Source organism: Mytilus galloprovincialis, chromosome 6 (assembly GCF_965363235.1).
Source record: "Mytilus galloprovincialis chromosome 6, xbMytGall1.hap1.1, whole genome shotgun sequence".
In the NCBI taxonomy this organism is placed as follows: Eukaryota; Metazoa; Mollusca; class Bivalvia; order Mytilida; family Mytilidae; genus Mytilus; species Mytilus galloprovincialis.
In genome coordinates, this window is record NC_134843.1 from 65,637,591 (window position 1) to 65,660,091 (window position 22,501).

Below are 22,501 nucleotides of genomic sequence, written 5' to 3' on the forward strand. Positions count from 1 at the left end.
TGATAATGAGGGTCAGTTCACGAGAAAGAAAAAAATTAACGACAAAATATTTCAGCCTCACTGTTGCAAACTTTCTGTGCAGCAACATTCTAGTAGTGCCTGTATATGGAGTCTATAAATCATAATATATACTTTATTCTAGAGCTTGTATTTCCTATCATGATTTCCTAGATAGTTGGTTGGTCATTACAGTGAAGCTAAGATATCAATAATTTTAATTCCAATAGATATCAACCCTTCGTTAATTTAAACTGATGCTAACAAAAGTGCTTTAACAGACCGACCCAACTGACAAATTATTTTCATTTTAAGTAGCATTTCGGTTGTTAACACTGCTTTTCCTTAAAGATATAATCAGCTCTGCAGTCAATACTTCCGTACTGACAAAATCATTGACAAAACTTTCTTAAATTGTCCATTTTTTAATTAAGAAATTATTAAAATAAAAAAAAATCCAACTCCCGCAGGCCAAATTGATCTTACATTCTCTGAGGTTCTTATAGAATATAGCTCTTCACTAGCACTTAATAATTTGATTAGGGACTTTCCGTTTTTCGGAGTTTAGTATTTTTGTGATTTTACTTTTTTCTATATATAGTTTAAGTACTTATGCATGCCAAACTTTCAAATATTTGGCTTAAAGGATTCCTTATGGTTGTGAACCAAGAATAGCACAGACAAATGATAAACAAGTGCTCTTGATACTGTCTTTTGATCGTAAAAAAGTTTCTGTTTCAGTTTCCTACAATTCTATCAAGGTTCAACAATTATATAATTATAGTTATATAATTGATTAATAACTTTAGACTGTATCGCAATGTTAACTGCTAACAAATTAACTAAGCTATCCCATTTACAAGTAAAAACATCTTTGCTGCGTTGACAGAAAGTATTTCAATAAAAAGCACATCCAAGGCCAAACGAATTAAGAAAGGACAATGTCCGCTAATATGCATAAGATATCACTTCTTGAAAAGATAGAAAGATAAAATATAAAGTGATGTATAAATTACAGAGAACAAAGGCCAGGACAGCATAAGTTTATAAATAAGAGCTTTACGATTAATGCATAAATATAAAACAAACACTCTTCTTTTTTTGGCAAGGATCGATTGCACTACTGATGTGTGGTATAAGAAATTATTTCCTTTTAAAATAAGTAATAAATACAACCAAACTGCCTTTAATACTAAGGAACAGCGGTGTCCCTTCTATTTTTTTTTAAACTGCTGTGATAAGTTGTCAAAGGTACCAGGATTATAATTTAATACGCCGATGCGCGTTTCGTCTGCATAAGACTCATCAGTGACGCTCAGATCAAAAAATTTATAAAGCAAAACAAGTACAAAGAAATTATTGTACACTACATGGCGTTGTCAGTTTGTTTTAGATGTATGAGTTTGACTGTCCCTTTGGTATCTTTCGTCCCTCTTTTATCATTACACTATGGATATAAAATTTACATAAATATTTTACTAAGATCGGTATATATACTGCACATAATGTGAATACATTTTCATTTCAATGAACATATTTGGAGCACAGACTCCTTTGTTGTTGTACATTGCAAAAGTAGTCAGACAGGTATTTTTAATGTTTATATAGATTTTCAATGACTAAAGTTATCTGTTTCAAATAACTTAAAAAGAAGTAGGGCCATTAATATATAATGCATGCCAAACAAATGGGTTATCTTTAATTTTTTGAATAATGTTAACGAAATTCTAAAATTGTTTCTTTATAGATATATGTGGGTGTCAAGTTTTAAAGTGCCTTCCCTGGGTACCATTTATATTTCAATGGAACAGTCCTTATTTTGACATCTAAAAAAAACCAACAAAAATACAATCAGTTTATTTTCAACGAAAGTCTTTTTTCCTTTCAATTCACTGTTTTAATTATGATTCGCAGTGGTTATGATAATTAGATCCTAATTCGAAATATAAGCTCAAAGTACGGGCCATATATGGGTCTTATCGAGGTTATTTCTATTTCTTGGCAAATACTACTTTCTTTTCTTTACACTGGTAAAGACCATTCATGGCATCAGTACAGACACAGATTAACGTACAACCATCAGACCAGGTTTCCTTAAATGGATTTGAAATTTAAAATCTTAAAGAGGAAAATGTATATAACATTATGTAAATTTTCAAAGATTTGTTTTTCCTATCAAGTAATTGTTTTAACTATGATTGACAATGATTGTGGCCATTACATCCTAATTTGAATTATTGACTGAAAAATAGGGGTCATGGGCCTTATCAAATTTACTCCTTTTTCTTAGAAAACATTGCTTACTTTTCTTTACATTGGTATTGACCAGCCTTGCCATCATTACAGACACAGCTAAACTGACAACCATCAGACCAGGTTTCATCCTGCTTATATTCCTTTCCACCATAATTACATACAGCTGAAAATAATGTAATAGATTATGTTTACCAATATCATATTAAACAAGTAAATATATACCTTAGGCTCATATACCTTATACATTACAGACAACAATTTAGACAATTTTTCACTTGAATGATGCCATTGATAGATATATAAAATATATTAACAAAAAATATGAATCAACCAGCAAATATCCTGAAATTTAATTAATTAAATTGATATTTAGCTACTACAATTATTGGGCATATATAGTGATATCTAACTTCTCAAATTCTTCCTAGCGTGTTGCTTGGGACTTATAATCTGAAACGTTTCAAGGTTAGTAGTTCACTTCCTGAACTTCAGGTTTTTCCACCGGTAAAAACTAGTCACCATGATTTAGCAAAGAGTGTGGAAAAGTTGGGTTAAACACTAACAATCAATCAATTGACACATCGTTAAATGAAAACTCACGTTCACCAACTCCAACCACATAACCGATACAGCATCCTCCAGTAGATGGCCAGTTTGGCCATTGATATTCTGGACATCTAGAATCAAAATTTAATTTTATAATTTCATATTTGAAATTTATTCTTATTTCAATTCTTATTTTGTAAGTGGTTTCAAAATAACAAATATATATAAGACTGTTTTGTTCTTATCATAAGACACTATGTGTCAAATTAAAAATAAATGAAAATGCAATCAATATAATAAGTGCAACTCATGTTTTGATAATCTTTAAATGTGAATGGCTGATAGATATCTTTACAAACATGAACATATGAAGATGCATGAATATCTCAAACTATTCACAAGATTCACAACAAATGTTAAGGGCAATTATTTTTTCTCAAACTTAAATGAAATAAATTGCCAATGAGTCATAAAATCAAATACATTTACATCTTCAAATTTAAAATCTGCCTTTTGTCAAATGATTGGGAAACTGTGGTCCCTTACTTTAATGAATATTGCAGTCATACCTAAACTCTAAATAGCTAATCAAGTTTTCATGTAAAACAATTACTTACTCATCCACACAATGGTAGAGACCGTTGACACAAGTACAGTCTTTACAGCCATCTTTCCACTGAGCATTATGTTGGTAATGAACTCCTTTATATGAACAACCTTTAGCTGTAACACATTCAAAAGATATAGTTGTCAAAAGTTCTTCAAACTTTTTTAATGTTCAAGAATGCCATTTTCGACAAACCATTGATTTCTCCCGAGTAATTGCCAAACAATCAAGTTCAAGTAGAAAGTACAGCAACTAGCTTTTGGTAAAGGAGTAATAGGATTCTTAAGAAATTATATTATGTTCGATACTCTTGTTTTTGACTTTTTGGTCAGATATTTGGAATCTTTACTGTATACATAGAATGAAATTCAAAACAGTGTGGCTGTGGCCATTCATTGACACATTAAATTCATCAATTGACTGGGACAATTTACGTGAACGTTTGTCTGTAACGACCACTGTTCACGACGTACCTACGATAGACATTTAAACTGTGGGGTCACCACAGGTTTCTTAACGTCTTTAATTATAAAATAATTCGAAAAATTAATCAGGAATAACCTTTATGTTTTGATTTATATAATTGATATAAATCAAAACATCGTGTTATTTCTGATTAATTTTTTCGAATTACTTTATTAAGGTGTTGAGAACCTTTGGTGACCCCATAGTTTAAGTGTCTTTAAAAAGTACACAGTCAGCAATGGTCGTTACATACAAACGTTCACCTAAATTGTCCCAGTCAATGGTTTAATTTAATGTTTCAATCAGCCACACTGTTTTGAATTTCATTCTATAGGATCAAAAGATCTTTTGCCCACTTACCCTTATTTTGTTTCATAATTTAATTACATAATCATAGTTACTAAATCCATTTACGAAAATTCTTCTATTTAGCTAAAAACATCAAATCTCTAAAACCTACTCCTTAGATTTTTCTAAAAACCCATATGTAGTTGACACATACATTTCTGTTTTACTGATACAAAATAATCAGATGATCACTGACTTCATTGTTTTGTCTAACAATCAATTTGTTCCCTTGTTAGTAGTGAACACCCTCAAAATTCAACGTTTTTCGGCCTGCAACGCGATGACATTAATATGATGAATCCTTTACATACCATATCAATCATGTCTCTTTTATATAACAATTACATTATGAATCCTTTACTTAACATATAGATCATTTGTCGATTATATAACAATAGCATGATGAATTATTTACTTAACATATACATCATGTGTCTTTTAGATAACAATTACTTAATGAATCCTTCACTTAACATATATATGATGTCTCTCTCTTTTATATAACAATTACATAACGAATCCTTCACTTAACATATATATCATGTCTCTTTTATATAACAATTACAAAACGAATCCTTCACTTAACATATATATCATGTCTCTTTTATATAACACTTACATAATGAATCGTTCACTTAACATATAGGATCATATATATCGTGTGTCGTTTAAAAATCGTGTGTCTTTTAGATAAAAATTACATATAAATAATGTGTCTTTAAGATAACAATTACATGAAAATCATGTGTTTTTTTTATAAAAATTACATAATGAAATTTTTACTTAAGGTCAAGTTACAATAAATGGCTTTTGTCACAGATTTCAGTAAAGTTTTGCCAACTTTGGCTCGTTCAACTACTAAAAATCGAAAAATAATGCATTTATCTCAGTTAGCTTGGTGTTAAATTTTGAAGAATTATCAATTTTCAAAAAACAATAATTGATATCATAATCTGTACCTGGGAAGGTCCTCTGCAGAATCATCATCAACAGAATTAAAGATGCTATTGACAACATACTGCGTAAAGAACAAGCTGGGTTCCGAACAGGTCGAGGCTGTATCAACCAAATATTCATCCTTAGAAATATTATAGAACAATGCATTGAATGGAACAGCCCCCTATTTATCAACTTCATCGACTTCAAAAGAGCATTTGACACTATCCATCGAGAAACCTTAAAAAAGATCATGGCAAACTATGGAATCCCAAGTAAAATAATCAGGATGGTACAAGCATTTTATGATCACTTCAGTTGTGTAGTCGAACATGAGGGTAAACATTCGGAATGGTTCCACATTAAATCAGGAGTCAGACAAGGGTGTGTAATGTCTGGATTCCTTTTCTTACTGGTTATAGATTGGACAATGAAGCAAACAACACAGAAAAAGCGAGGTATCAACTGGGGAAGACTAGAGGTATTAGAAGATCTTGATTTTGCAGATGATATTGCTCTCCTATCAGCAACAAGAACACAGCTGCAATCTAAAACAGATGATATACAAAAGATAGCTAAAACAACTGGCTTAGAAATAAACAAGAAAAAGAGTAAAATAATGTGTGTAAAGGCAACCAACATCCAGCCGATTACATTGAACAACGAAGAACTAGAGATAGTAGACAGCTTCACATACCTTGGATCGGTCATAGATACCAACGACAATGCAACATCTGACATAAGGAATAGAATTAAAAAAGCAAGAGCACCATACTATAAGCTAAGAAAAGTATGGACATCAAACCAATACAGTAGAAACACCAAAATAAAAATTTATAAAAGCAATGTGATATCAGTGTTGCTATATGGGGCAGAATGTTGGAAGATAAGCAAGAGAGATGGGGATAGACTTAACACCTTCAACACCAGGAACTTGCGTAGAATCTTTAAGATATTTTGGCCAACTATGGTATCCAACGCAGAACTGCTACAAAAAGCCAACATGTGCAGCATAACCAACACCATTAAGATCAGAAGATGGAGTTGGATAGGTCACATCCTGAGGATGGACCCTTGGAATGATTGTAGAATCGCCTTGACATGGACACCACCAGGAAAGAGAAATGTAGGAAGACCAAAAGAAACTTGGAGACGAATGGTAGATAAGGAAAGAACAGAATTTGGATGGAGAACATGGGGAGGAGCACAACAAGCAGCAGCAGATAGACTCAGATGGAAGGCTTCCATTCGCGCCCTATGCGACACATGGCGCTAACGGGAGTTGTAAATTGTAAGTTCATAATTTAGACGTATGTATGTTTAGATTGAATGTACGGACAAAAGTGAGTTTTGTTCAACAAAAATGAGTTCAGTCTAACAAAATTTGTAGAATACTACAAATTTAAAATTTTGTCATACAAAATTATCTTTCAGTGGACAAAAGTTACATTTGTCATGACAAAATTCATTTTTGTATCACAGACTTGACTTTTGTTACCTAATTTGAAAATTGGCGACAAAAGTCAATTTTGTATGCAAATTAGTTAAGTTTGAATTCTGAGAACTAATTTGCATACAAAATCGATTTTTGTGAGACAAAATTGACTTTTGTGAGACAAAATTGACTTTTGTGAGACAAAATTGACTTTTGTGAGACAAAATTGTCTTTTGTGAGACAAAATTGTCTTTTGTGAGACAAAATTGACTTTTGTGAGACAAAATTGACTTTTGTGAGACAAAATTGACTCTTGTGAGACAAAATTGACTTTTGTGAGACAAAATTGACTCTTGTGAGACAAAATTGACTTTTGTGAGACAAAATTGACTTTTATGAGACAAAATTTAATTTTGAATTTTGTCTCACCAAAGGCAATTTTGTCTTCACAAAATTGAATTTTGTCGTCACAAAATTGACTTTTGTGAGACAAAATTGACAAAATTGAATTTTGTCTCACAAAATTGAATCTTGTCTCATACAATTGACTTCTGTGTTTTAATTTCCATATCAGGTAACAAAAGTCAATTTTGTATGCAAATAAGTTTATATTTGCATACCTTTTTGACAAAATTAACTTTTGTCATGACAAAAATGAATTTTGTCTACAAAAATGAATTTTGTCTACAAAAATGAATTTTGTCTACAAAAATGAATTTTGTCTACAAAAATGAATTTTGTCTACAAAAATAAATTTCGTCTAAAAAAATGAATTTTGTCATCACAAAATTGAAGTTCTCATCAAACAAGTCTGTATCACATAGTTTTGTAAGACAAAAATGATTTTGTTATGACAGAATTGAATTTTGTACAAAACCACAAGAGTCCCATTCGGCGCCCCGTAATAACGACGTTCAGCTTAAGTTTGGTTGAAATTTGTTCTGTAGTTTCAGAGTAGAAGATCTTTGAAATAGTTAACACTGGTCGGACCTTACGGTCGCCAAGCGATGACAAAACTTTACATTTCCTTAAAGGAAAAGTGAGCTAAAAGTATCAAAAGGCAATCCTCAGAAGAGTTCTAGTAAGAACAATAATATACCAATATTATAACCGAGAAATGGCTACAATACAACAATTTCTCGCTAACTTTTGAGGGGAGACAAACGTGAAAGAAACTATAAGTTACCAGACCCTTCATATATTGGTCCTAAAAAACTCTCTGTTTGGACAATGTATCACTTTAAAACCAACTGAATTATTGTTGATGGTTCCAAGAATATACATCAAATATAATAATAATATGTCAAAAGGATATCGACAAATGGACAATTTTTTTTTAATTCATATCCATTCGTCCATGAGTTCCAATATCAATCCCACCCAACCCACCCCTTTTGTTATTCCCTTTCTTTTTTACTTACATAATGCACAGCTTTTACCACAATTATCAAGAGCCAAAGAATAAAATAATCCTGAACACGCTTCGTCTCCAAAGGTACTACAGTTCTTGATTTTGTTAACACACAAAGGTTCTGTGAAAGAATTGGGTGTTCACGTAGGAACAGAACTGAAAGCTTCACATTATCAAAATGCTTTAATCAGAGACTAAAGCCTCGGTCACTTCTTACCGGATAGCTCGAACGGACGCCTAACGGATAACTTTTTTTCAATCCGTTCATGTCCGTTAGACGTCCGTTCTTATCCGTTAGACGTCCGTCCATATCCGTTGAACGTCTGTTAGGCGTCTGTTTTGTACGGTACTCGTCCGTTTCGTTTCCGTTTTGTATCCGTTACGTGTCCGTTATACATCCGTTGGAGGTCTGGAAGATAAATTCACCAACGGACTTTTACCGGACGTTAAACGGATAAAACGGATGAGAAACGGACTTCTCCCGGACGCATAACGGATAAAACGGATGATGAACTGATCTGAAACGGATAAATGCCAATTGAAAATTTCGCGTCAGAAATGCCAATTATTGGTATGTCAGATTTCTTAAGGTTCATGAATTCTTATTATTCATAATCGATCTTAGAGTATAGGCACGTCTTTACAATCAAGCAGCTCTTAATCAGGCCAGACACTGCCCTTTGGTGGCATTTAGAAGTACAAACCAAAACCAGTTACACAGAAACATTTTGAATATTTATGCGATTTACATGTATTATTATTGTCGCCTTTGATTTTTTCGTATTTCCTGTTCATCCGTTTTATCCGGTACGCCTCTGTTAGGTGTCCATTTTATGCGGTACTCGTCCGTTGGATGTACGTTCGACATCCGTTCTGTCCGGTACGTTTCCGTTTCTCGTACGTAGCATATCCGGTGTGTGTCCGTTATGCATCCGTTACACGTCCGTTTTATTCTGTCAGTACATCAACGGACTTACAACAGATAACAATTTTGTCAACGGACAACTTTTATTTTCATCCGTTAGGCGTCCGTTCGTGCTATCCGTTAAGGTGTGACCGAGGCTTAAGGGTTTACATGTTGGGTGGTTATGCTTTTAAATATTGTTATGCAACATTAAACTGAACACTCCTTTACAAATGAGGAGATGTAATATGATTACCAATGAGACAACTATCTACAAGAGTTAAAATAAAGTGGAAGTCAGTAATTAGAACTAACCGTATGGCCATCTTTAATGCAAAAACTATAGTTAGATATAAAAGGACCCACCATGAGTTTGCTTACCGATTTAAACCAGAAAACGTGCGGTCTAATTTACAACAAAATAACTTGACTGATATATAAGGACAACTCAAATAAACCACACGATTTTGTAAAAATCTCTGCCAGAAACCACCAAAGGATAAGAATCAAATTTGAATGTATTCAATGGTACACATTTGAAGTCATATGAAACGAGTGACAGGGAACAAAATAATGTAATTAATGTAATGTATTGTAATTCTTAGACTAATGCAAGTATATATCATACACTAAGTCTTCTGTGCAAGAATTTATCATTTCTTACGCAAAAATATCGTGTAACTCGGTGAATGTGATGAATAATTTCAACTCTACTCCTCGACGTAGACGCAGTCATGGTCATCGTCATTATACATCACCTACTATGCATGATGTCTCTATTAATGACTTGCTGCCATTTATACAAAAGCCGTTAGGTATTCATCACATTCGCAAGAAACTTTATTCATTACCCCCTTTTAAACTTCATTCTCTGTTTAATTTATGTTTGGAAACCACTGTTACTTACCTTCATTCAAACCAATACAAACGTACAGCTATAATTTCGGATATTGCAAGTCACAGCCTTTCAAGCCAGTCCGCATTGGAAAAGATGAAAAAGATAAAAGATCTTTCCTTTTTCTTTCCTTTGTCAACAAAGGTCTCGATGGCGTCAACTTAGGCAATATCCTTCATCATAAATTATTTCAATCGAAAATACCTCCTTATTTTAAAGACCAGTCTAGATCTGTACCAATCATTTCTTATACCTATACCAAACCTATTGCAACTACAATTTTCAATTAGAAACAGGTTTTGCAGGATCTCAATATTGACGACTTCAAGTCTAAACCTCCTGATTACACTTGTGCTAGTTCCAAATTCACATATAATCCGGCTGGCCACGTAATTACCGGTGACCTCCCTACGAAATGTGTTATCAAAATGTCCGAAATATAGTGCGCCTAAATCCATCAATTGGAAATACAACTTTAAAATTTTGATGGATTCAGTCGAGGATTATGCCAGGCAATGGGCTAAGCGCGAGAAGGAAGACGTAGACACTCTTTCAGAATGGATTAAGGCAGTCAGGTCGTTGATAGAAATCAGAATTAAGAAACTGAATGGGTCTATCAATGCCCATGCTACGTCAATCTTTAAAAACCCAAATGTTGCAAAACACTTATCCTACCTCCATGACAAATATGGTGTTGTCCCCTCAGATAAAGCCCCAAACAACATCGTTTTTGTGTGTAAAACTCATTACACTAACTGCTTGATAAACGAATTAGGTATTGACAATTCACTTGGAAACTCAACATATACCCTCACGACACTTACCAAAGAGGAAATCCTGGATAACCATAGGTCTGTTCTATGTTCCTTTGGAATTTCAACCATAAAGAACTGGATCTTCCATCACTGTATTGGATACCTAAACTACACAAGTGTCCTTACAAACAACGCTATATTGCTGGGTCTTCAAAGTGCTCCACGAAACCTCTTTCTAAATTATTAACATCTCTTTTATCAGCAATCAAAGACGGGCTTCAAAGTTATTGTGAAACTGCATATTCTAGAGGTGGCGTGAATCAGATGTGGATACTTAAAAATTCCAAAGATTTTTTAGAGTATATACAATCTAACTCTCTTTCATCTTGTAATAGTATTAACACATTTGACTTTTCTACACTTTACACAAGTATTCCACCTTCCAAACTAAAAGACAAATTGAAAGAGTAGGTATTGCTTTGTTACATTAAAAAGAATGGCCAACGTAGATACAAGTATCTTGTCTTAGGGAGGGATAAATCCTACTTTGTAAAGGATCACTCTGATTCAAACAAAAAATTCTCTGAAACTGACATTATCAAGATGCTTGATTTCTTGATTTACAACATATTTGTTTCGTTAAGAGGACGTGTTTTTCAACAGACTGTCGGCCTTCCAATGGGAACAAATTGTGCCCCTCTTCTTGCCGACTTGTTTCTTTATTATTATGAGGCTTACTTCATACAGGAACTTCTTAGGAAGAAAGATAAGAAGTTAGCAATATCCTTTAACTCTACTTTTCGCTATATAGATGATGTTCTTTACTAAATAATTCAAAATTTGGCGACTATGTTGAACGCATCTATCCCATCGAACTAGAGATAAAGGATACTACAGATACAGTTAAGTCGGCCTCATATCTTGACTTACATCTAGAAACTAACAATGAGGGTCGGTTGAAAACAAATTTTGTTCCTTACGGCGAAACTACAATCCCCTTCCCTTTCATGAATGTGACCTTCTGAATTATACTATTTACCGGATGTGTTATCACATAAGCAACACGACGGGTGCCACATGTGGAGCAGGATCTGTTTAAACTTACGGAGCACCTGAGATCATCCCTAGTTTTTGATGGGGTTCGTGCTGCTTATTCTTTAATCAGTTTTTTTTCGATTTAGGAGTTTGGCTGTCCCTCTGGTATCTTTCGTCCCTCTTTTATATGAACATATCGATGATATTTAAATTCAACGTAAAATTGCTGACTACTAGACTGGTGATAACCTCAGAGACGATCCTGTAGCAACGATGAACTAATAAAAAATGGACCAATTATATAAAACACTTCTTAAAGACAAATCCCTCTATTGTTTATGCGCACATACAAGCGCAACAGTACAGAACTATGCCGTCAGCGGTTTATGACGTCGCGGGTTCGGCGAACAACTGGAAACGTTTATGAAAGTTATCCCTCTATGAGCCGATGGAGAGAGTGACATCGTTTGATAGGTTGTTTTGCCGAGAAGAAAATGAATGAAGAATTAAAGAGGAATGCATATGGAAAAAAAATATCTATTAACAAGAGTTGATTTGAGAAAAGAGGTCGGACTAAGTTCCAATCAGAATCAAGGGATGACAACTGAATGAGTATACTTAGATGGAAGTTCTAGCAACATTAGGGAACATTTCGATACTTGTGATTAATTCATAAATGCCTATGGATGAATCAAAACAGAAATTATGTTAATTAGACCACGTTAACAAGGAATTGAATCGATCTTTGAAGAGTATCTCGCGTTTACGATCTTTTTAGAACTAGTGCGATTACATTGCAATCTTAAAATACTCGGACTGACCATTCGTTAACAAACAAGAGGCTGTCACAACGACAGCAAACCGGATTTATTAATATTTATTTGTGTCTTGGCAATATCACAAGAACCATTACTGATGAATGGTGAAAGTGAAAATCGTCAATATCTAATTTGACCTCCATTTTGTCATCAGTATCAACATATTAAAATTTGAAAAGCTTAGATTGAATGGTTCATGAGAAAATGCAACAACGTGAATGGAAACGCCATTTTACAATCTTTCAAGAACCATAACTCCTGAACGGTAAAAGTCAAAATCGTCATTATTGAACTTGACCTCTATTTTGTCATCAGTAACAACATATAAAAATTTCAAAAGCTTTGGTTGAATGGTTCAAGAGAAAATGCACGGACACGACTGGAAACACCCTTTTTCAATCTTTCAAAAACCATAACTCCTGAACGGTAAAAGTCAAAATCGTCATTATTGAACTTGACCTCTATTTTGTCATCAGTAACAACATATTAAAATTTGGGAAGCTTTGGTAGAACAGTTCATGCGTAAATGCACGGACACGACTGGAAACTCCATTTTTCAATCTTTCAAGAACCATAACTCCTGAACGGTAAGAGTAAAAATCGCCATTATTGAACTTGACCTTCATTTAGTTGTCAGTAACAACATATTAAAACTTTAAAAGCTTTGGTTGAACGGTTCATGAGTTAATGCACGGACATTTGATTGCCGCCCGACCGGCCGCCCGCCATACATCCCCAAATCAATAACCGACATTTTTGTCACAAAAATCCGGTTAAAAATTGTAGAAAATGGAATAAGGAAATATTTCGTTCATTAGACATGCTAGATATGCTTCTGCATTTTTTAATTATCTTTTTGATTACAATTTCGCAAGTCCTCAAACAAAATGTCAGAATAATTTTAATTATAACGGTCATTTCGTTTGAAGATGAGGAATTTGCAGAAAAATAAATAAATGTATGAATGAAATTGAAAATGGTAGGTAGGTTATTTAACAAACATTTTTTAGCTGGTTACTTCAAGGTAATCAGTCTGTCTTTAACAGTGCTTTTTTTCAAAAATGGTATGAAAAGTATAAAAGTGTTTGGGCAGGCACAAAAAAAGCGTAGGTAGGGTAAGCAGATACACACCAACAAAAGCTCATATTAGAAGTAATTCAGCATACTATATGATATAAATCGTAAGACATTTTTTTTTCCTTTCCCTGTCTTTATTGTCAATATTCACATATTAATACGTCAATATCATTAAGAAGAATTTCTGTTTAACACATAAACACTATCATTAACCTGAATAGAAATGTTCATAGACGCATTCGTATGTATATATTTGTACAACGCATTGTTTCCATTCCACCGCATTTACATTAACTTAAGTGTCTGTGGTACTGACTGAAAAACTAAGTGGTATCATGTGTATATTAAAGTGCATTTATTGTCAATCAACAAATCAGCAAATAACAAGAACTTGGTTTGTCCCTAATTTGTAAGAATATCGCCCAACCAGGTCTAACTTCTTTCGGCGTTGTTTTTAGAATTTGCGTATTCCCGCCAATCATCATCAATATCTTTTGTCCATAACGGTGAACCCAACTTTTTATTTTCTTATTTTTTTTTAGATATAAACAACGCATATTCTATTGAAATGAATACTCGTCGAGAAATTATTGGTTAATTTTTTTTAAACTTTAAAACAAAAAAAGGCGGGAAAACTATTATAGCAACTGATCGTTATTATTTTCCACTCAGAAAATGATATTATTATTATAATACTTTGTACTAACAACTAGGTTAGCAGAACAGACAAGATTTATGGGTTACGGACTTTAAAAAAAATATTACACTGCTATAAACTACAAGTCCCGATTTCATAATTCCATGAAAAAGATGGCGATTTAAATCGGAAACGAGGTCGATGACCCCAGTTTTTTTATTTTATTTACTTATTTTGAAGCTTTTACTTAGCCTAAAGTAAAAATAAAATATGAATAAGATATTGTTGGTAGATCTGAATAGAAGGATTTGTCTTTAAATAATGTTTATAATACTAATTATGTGCGAGTGGTCATTTTTATAAATTTCCTGTTTACAAAACTTTGAATTTTTCGAAAAAACTAAGGATTTTCTTATTCTATGCATAGATTAACTTAGCCGTATTTGGCACAACTTTTTGGAATTTTGGATCCTCAATGCTCTTCAACTTTGTACTTGTTTGGCTTTATAACTATTTTGATATGGGCGTCACTGATGAGTCTTATGTAGACGAAACGCGCGTCTGGCGTACTAAACTATAGTCCGGGTACCTTTGATAGCTAAATATAAAAAGACAAATAGAATAGACTATACTACTTTTTAATATAAATTATTCTAAAAATTGACAGTAGCGAATGTCAAGTGAAACATCTAAAGGTCTGGGTAACCAGTTATTACATAAGGAGCAGGACATTCTGGTCGAAGACAGCATTTTCCAGCTGGTGCTGCGTTCCAGTGGCAAACTTCTGGAAGCTCCCATTTCGGACATCTGAAATAATATTAAAGTTGATTAAATACTATATCTCTAACAATTTTGTATTTTATTCATATATATAGTCAAGGGGTACAATCAAAATCACGTGATGGATATACACACACCGGAAGTTACAGTCGAACTCGCCGCTTGAAAGGTTAGTAGTTGCATTTTATTGTTTATAGCAATTAAATTTTGATTAATAAGTTGGCACACCGAATGTCGTATAGTATGTAGTTTTAAAATACACAACTGTTTTTGCTAGAAAGCGTGCAGTTATTGCAAACATTTCGACACAGTTCCAAATTTTCTGTGTCGAAGTGTTAGCATTAACTGCACGCTTTCTAGCAAGGATAATTGTGTATTTCAAAACTAGATTGTATCCGACATTCGGTGCACTTCCTTATTTATTAAATTTTATTGATATAAACAAGTAAATACGACTACTTACCTTTCAAGCGGTCTGCTCGACTGTTACTTCCGGTGTGTGTATATCCATCACGTGATTTTGATTGTACCCCTTGATAGTTCTAAATAAGATATTACCTATCCTAATATAATCATCCTTGCAGATTAAAAGTGTCATCTGAAAGTTATGCACAAATTCCCGTTTTTCTCTACAATTTCAAAAGATTTATTGGTGGTTTACCCTCAACGTTCGGCATTCCCAAGCGAACAAATTCTTGTCGGCTTGTTTACTATTGATATGAGACCGACAACTAAGTTTAGGAGCTTCTATGGAAGAATGAAAAGAAATTAGCATTATCCTTCAATTTTCGCTATATTGATGGTGTATTCAGACTAAAGAACTCACAAATTAGTGACAATGTTGAACACATCTATCCTGCATAAGATGAGATAAAATCTTCAACAACTACAGTAAAGTCTGTTTCATATCCTGCCTTAAATCTTAAAGTTGACAATGACGGTTAGAGTCACTAAATAAAAATGATGACAAAAAATGTCATCCTCACTATTGTAAACTTTACATTTCTGTGTAGAGACATTCTAGCAGTGCCTGTATATGTTGTATATCAATCGTAATATATACATCATTCCAGAGCTTGCATTTCCTAGATAGAGGGTTAAAATTGGTGCTTACAGTGATGCTAAAATATCAAGAATTTCAATTCCAGTTGAAGTCATCCCTTCAAAAATTTGACTTATCGTATCAAGAGTTAGTTGACCCTTGTAGAATATATGTTTCACGAATTATGACAAAAATTTCAATTATTGTTACCTCAATAACGCCCTCTTCCTCTAATGTGACCTACCAAATTAAGACTTATCACCGGTTGTGTACTAACATGAGCAACACGACAGATGCCACATGTAAGCAGAATCTGCTTACACTTTAAGAACACCTGAGATCAAACTGGTTTATAGTTCGCTCATTATGCCCAGTCTTTGTTTTTCTTTGTAATGTTTTATATACTGTCGTTGACTTGATCATGTTTTCTCTTTCTCTTTGCAAGAACAATAACCATAAAATAGTTTTGATTCACCTGCCATTGTTGAGTCTTGTATAGATCACAAGAGTCACAAGGGTTACAAATTATAAGCCTTAGATGTTTTGGTGAGTTTTCACAACTAATGGATTGATGCCGTTGCTGGTGGACGTTTCTTCTCCCATTGTATCACCCGCAAGTAGTGGCGACATGATATATCATTGATATGGTCATTTTTTTCCATACATTTTCAGTTCATATATCAATTTTCAATTACCCAAAACACTAGTTTATTTTACTCCTAGGCATATATGGCCTTTGGTTTTTTTTATTTTTAGCTTTAAAATTCTCCAACTTCATGTTTGATTATGGCATTCCAAGTGTTTTGATTTCAGCTCCCTGATGTATCTTGTGTAGATGCAATCTAAGTTTAGTGTAACAAATAATAAGCCTCATGTATCTTTCATTAGTTTTAGCAGCTGCCATTCTTTTCCAAAAAATGTTTAGTACAGGTATATGTGATAATGTAATGGTGATATTATTCCAATGTTACATTTATAAATTATACATTCAAGTTATCATTCTTAACGTAGATACTCTTAACCTGTACTGTAGAAACTATAGATACCAACTAGTATTTATATTTGTCTATCAAATGTAATAAAACTTCTCATATATAAAATATTATCATACTGAACTTGCGACTAGCTATAATTGAAAGTTTCAGATTTTAAAAATATACTTACATTCTTATACTGAAAACACCAAATAATTGGTTTGTTCTTTTATAAAAAATTTTATTCAACAATATAATTACACCAGTTGTTAACAATTAATTCCACTGAAATAGCTATCTCAGTGATTTCATCAATAAAATGAGTAAAATCATGTAAAGTTGAATAGAAAAAAAGTTTCCTGTTAACAAATAACTTTATTTAAAAAGAACAATTGATGAAATTTATGCATCTGGATATCCTGTTATGACATATGGTTTTGGACAAGTTGGTTGTCTACAACATTTTCCTGGTTTGGCTGGAAGCCATGTACACACATCAGGCAAATGCCATACTGGACATCTAAAATAAAGAAAACATATCAAAATAATAGCTCTTATACTTTCTCCAACTAGAGGTGACAAGGAGCTTGCATAATTCACTGTGGATTCATTTTTTTTATTGATATTTTATTTTGTGATTTAACATACATTCCTGAAAAAAATTTACATCGTTAATTCAGGAATTATTGTGCTGTTTTTATTAATACAAATAATGCAACTGAAAGTATCACAACAACCTGCATTCTGATATCTGATACATATATCTGTTCGCAATATCTGATACATTTATCTGTTTGCAGCTTTAAATAAATAACCTTGCATTTCTGTTAATTTTTTTAAACAAATCACAATATTAAATGCACTAAATAATTCCTGTATTTACAATACTTCTATAGAACAATTTTAGTTACAATTTTGCAGTAACCAAGAAATCCATAAAAATTGGTATCCAACAAGTCATAATGAATCCACAGTATGTTTTTATGATACAATAATAGACTTCAACTGTAAAATGTTTGAAAACTAACAAAGACTTTGTTAGAGACATCTTGTTCAAAGCTATTGTTGTCTTTAAGAAAATGAACCAATTAAAGCAACAAAACTTATCACTAAATTATTGAAGCAATTAGATTATTAAACTTTCTTCAACATCTTTAGAAAAGTGATATTTCTATCTTGATAAAATGGCAGTATTTTGAATCAATTTTAAAGTGAACTAATTATATTGGACTAATAGGTTCTATATAGTAATTTCACCTCAATAATCTTAGCTAACATGATTCCCACAAACATTTCTTAAAATTGTACACATTTACTAAATCAAAAGCCTGATGGTGCTGGAAAAAGCATTTGCCCTACATATTACAGAAAGTGTCAAAATCTAAATTGTTTCTTTTAAACTGTTTCCATAAGAAATACTTGGCTTTGTAAATCAGTCAGGTAATGATATATCTTAATACTCGGTGGAAAGAAACACTATATATACTTGTTGCCAATCCACAAACACAATAAGGTGAACAAATAGGATACTCCAATTAAATTAACAAAAGGTATTTTGATATTTAAACAAGGGAGGCCTGTATTATTCATTCAAACAGAAAAAAATTTAAGCTAAAATTAACTGTGTAAACCTGGATTTGTTTAAGCTTAATCGATTTATGACTAGTTAACAGTGGTAAACTGATGTTGCTTTTATATGGTTTGTTTTTTTAAACTGGTAATAAGAAAGATCAAGTTAAGGCAAGGGTGCTTATTTTTTTATGAATAACTGCTTTTGAAAATGGAGCCCGTGTAATGTAGCCTTTAGCATAGCAAATTTTCTAATTAATAGGGTTAATGTCCATTTAAATATTGCATTTGAGGAATGCTTCATAAAATTTACTTAAAAGTCAAGCAAACACCTTCTTTTACTCGATCTTGAAAGAACTATAGAATGATATGTGTGTACTCTGTTTTGACAGGGGACTCTTAAGACACGGGGTATGTTCTTCTCATATATGTTATGATGGTATGATACTAAACCCCTAACGGGAAGGATTGTGCCTGATGTTCATATGATGAAATCATAATCTTTCAGTCAGTTAAATCGAAGTCTGGAGTTGGCATGTCAGTTAACTGCTAGTAGTCTGTTGTTATTTATGTATTATTGTCATTTTGTTTATTTTCTTTGGTTACATCTTCTGACATCAGACTCGGACTTATCTTGAACTGAATTTTAATGTGCGTATTGTTATGCGTTTACTTTTCTACATTGGTTAGAGGTATAGGGGGAGGGTTGAGATCTCACAAACATGTTTAACCCCGCCGCATTTTTGCGCCTGTCCCAAGTCAGGAGCCTCTGGCCTTTGATAGTCTTGTATTATTTTAATTTTAGTTTCTTGTGTACAATTTGGAAATAAGTATGGCGTTCATTATCACTGAACTAGTATATATTTGTTTAGGGGCCAGCTGAAGGATGCCTCCTGGTGTGGGAATTTCTCGCTACATTGAAGACCTGTTGGTGACCTTCTGTTGTTGTTTTTTATTTGGTCGGGTTGTTTTCTCTTTGACACATTCCCCATTTCCATTCTCAATTTTACTTCTATCATGTATATTAATGATCTTGTTGTTATTGTTTATTTTTGCATTTTGGTATGTCATGTCACATACTATATGAATATTGGAAATAAAGATTTGAATTGATAATAAACAAAATGTCAATACATTACAATAAAAGCAAATGCTTTAAAAAAAATATCAGGAAACTTCTTTTTCCAACTTCCCCAGGCAAATTCAACCTAGATGGATTTTGCAATCACTTTTAGGTCTCTTCACTAGTTTTGGTACTTCAACAGACTTGGGTTTAGCATTTTTGATGAAGATGATTCTAGAGAAGTGTTTCAGACACACACAACCTACTTAGTGTCATCAATTTTTTTTTTATAGCATTGGATTGTTCCCACTTCTAATGGACATTTCTTCAAGATTATAATCAGCTAAGTAGTCAGTGCTTCTGAACTGACATAATCAATAACAAAAATTGAGAATGGAAACAGGAAATATGTCTTTTGATCGCAAAAAGCTTCTGTCCAAGTTCCCTACAATTCAATAATGGTTCCAGAGTTGATTTATAACCTTAGACTGTATCTAATGTTTAATGCCAAAAAAAAAACCCATACTAAGCCCATTTATTTTTAGAAAAAATGGTTTTAAAAAAAGCATTACATTTACAAGGCACACTCAAAGCCAAAAGAATTAAGAGAGGACAATGTGCCCCAATATACATAATATATCAATCACTTCGTTAAGAGATAGAAACATAAAATATCAAGCAATGTATAAATTTTAGACAACGAAAGCCAGGACAGCATAAACTTAAAAATTAAAAGCTTAATGATAAATGCATTAACATAAAAAACAAAATCGTTTTATAATTTTGAAGCAAGGATTAAAAAGCCAAAAGTAAGCATATATTTGTTGCCAAAATAAAAAAAGCAAACAAATCAAGCTGTATGAAATTTGTTTTTTTACAAACCTTTTAATAAATTTCCATGTATGGTGGCATCTTAAAATCACGCGATTCATTGCTTGATATACTGTTGCGACCATTTCCTTAAGGACTAAGGATTTTATAATGTTTACACATAAGATCTGAATAAAATGTTTCTTTACAAATTCTTTAGGAATTAAGAAATTAGAAATTATACTTTTCTATTTAATTTCAGTTTATTTACTCATAAGTTAAATAGTTCCCATCTTTTTCTTTGGTACAAGGGAAAAGATAAATTTTAATTTTAATTAGAAATTTGCACCAGCATGCTACCAATGTAAACTAGAGGCTCTAAAGAGCCTGTGTTGCTCACCTTGGTCTATGTGAATATTAAACAAAGGACACAGATGGATTTATAACAAAATTGTGTTTTGGTGATGGTGATGTGTTTGTAGATCTTACTTTACTGAAGGTTCTTGCTGCTTACATCCATCTCTCTCTATAATGAACTTGGCTCAGTAGTTACAGTGGAAAATGTTGTAAAATTGACTATAAAGGACAATAACTCCTTAGGGGGTCAATGGACCATTTTGGTCATGTTGACTTATTTTTAGATCTTACTTTCTTGAACATTATTGCTGTGTACAGTTTATCTCTATCTATAATAACATTCAAGATAATAACCAAAAACGATAAAATTTCCTTAAAATTACCAATTCAGGGGCAGCAACCTAACAACAGGGCAGATAGATCTTGACCTAATAAACAATTTTACCCCTTGTCAGATTTGCTCTAAATTTTCTTAAAATTACCAATTCAGGGGCAGCAACCTAACAACAGGTTGTCCGATTCATCTGAAAATTTAAGGGCAGATAGATGTTTGACCTGATCATAAACAATTTTACACAATGTCAGATTTGCTCTAAATGCTTTGGTTTCAGAGATATAAGCCAAAATCTACATTTTACCCCTATGTTCTATTTTAGCCATGGTGGCCATCTTGGTTGGTTGGCCCGGTCACCAGACACATTTTCTAAACTAGATACCCTAATGATGATTGTGTTAAATTTGACCCAGTAGTTTCAGAGGAGAAGATTTTTATAAAAGTTAACAACGACGGATGGACGACGGACGATGGAGGCAAAGTGATGAGAAAAGCTCACTTGGCCCGACAGGTAACTATCAGGTGAATCTATGGAAAGGTATAATTGAGCTAGCAATAAATATGATTCACAGTGGTTTTGGCCATTAAATCCTAATTTGATTTCTATGCTAACAAGAATGTGTCCATAGTACGTGAATGCCCGAATCGCAGTATCATTTGCTATGTTCAATGGACTGTGAAATTGGGGTCAAAACTCTTATTTGGCATTAAAATTAGAAAGATCGCATCATAGGGAACATGTTTAGAGTGGGGCGCTCATATTCGCCGTTTTATGATTTTGAGGTGTAAAAACTTCAAAGGATGGTTGAAATGGAAGAAATATGCCGTTTAATTATATTTTTATAACAAATATGATTATTTTTGAAAATGAGACTAAATTTCGGCACTTACGGCAAAGGACTGAAAAATGAGCAACAATTTTCAGCCAATTTCCTGAATGAAAAAAAACGATTTCAAAGAAGCATTTCTTAGTAATTCTTTGACTGATTGCCCTAAAGGAGTAGGTTCAGTAAGACCCCTTTTTGGCCCCAAAATATAGCAGTTTTACAAACTTGTTAAAATGTAAACCTTTAGTTATTTATTGGACAGAAGAATGCTTCTGCCACATAAATATGGGCTGTTTTTGACAATACAATGCACATATATCCGGTACTAGCACCATTAAGTCATGCTAAATTACTGAAATCCTCAGAATTCTAGCATTTTAGTTAAATTTTAGACGGTTTTCGTGTAAAACGAAAGTGGCCGCATTCGTGTTCATCCTTAATATTGAAATGTAAGTTGTATTTTATGATAATACATAACATATATAAAGGTTGAGGATGAACACGGATGCGGCCACTTTCATTTTTACCAAAAACCATCTGAAAAGTGACATTTTTCGGCATATTAGGTAGATTTTTCATATTTGAGCTTGAATCGGATCGTTTTTAATGACTAAATCTGTTAA

At 32.9% G+C, this 22,501-nt stretch overlaps 1 protein-coding gene across 4 annotated transcripts in view; it reads right to left on the bottom strand.

The window, feature by feature from the left end:
• Positions 1–22,501, bottom strand: part of LOC143080130 (uncharacterized) — a 138,097-nt gene that overhangs the window by 34,020 nt on the left and 81,576 nt on the right. For 2 of the 4 annotated variants that reach the window (XM_076255833.1, XM_076255831.1), the window contains exons 72-74: positions 3,417–3,522; positions 2,854–2,930; positions 2,302–2,416 (exon numbers count right to left, since the gene is read on the bottom strand). In XM_076255833.1, the coding sequence (XP_076111948.1) occupies positions 2,302–2,416; positions 2,854–2,930; positions 3,417–3,522 (298 nt within the window). Of the gene's footprint in view, positions 1–2,301; positions 2,417–2,853; positions 2,931–3,416; positions 3,523–14,744; positions 14,930–17,273; positions 17,439–22,501 lie in introns of those variants that run through there. The other 2 variants (XM_076255829.1, XM_076255830.1) reach the window with 2 other exon arrangements.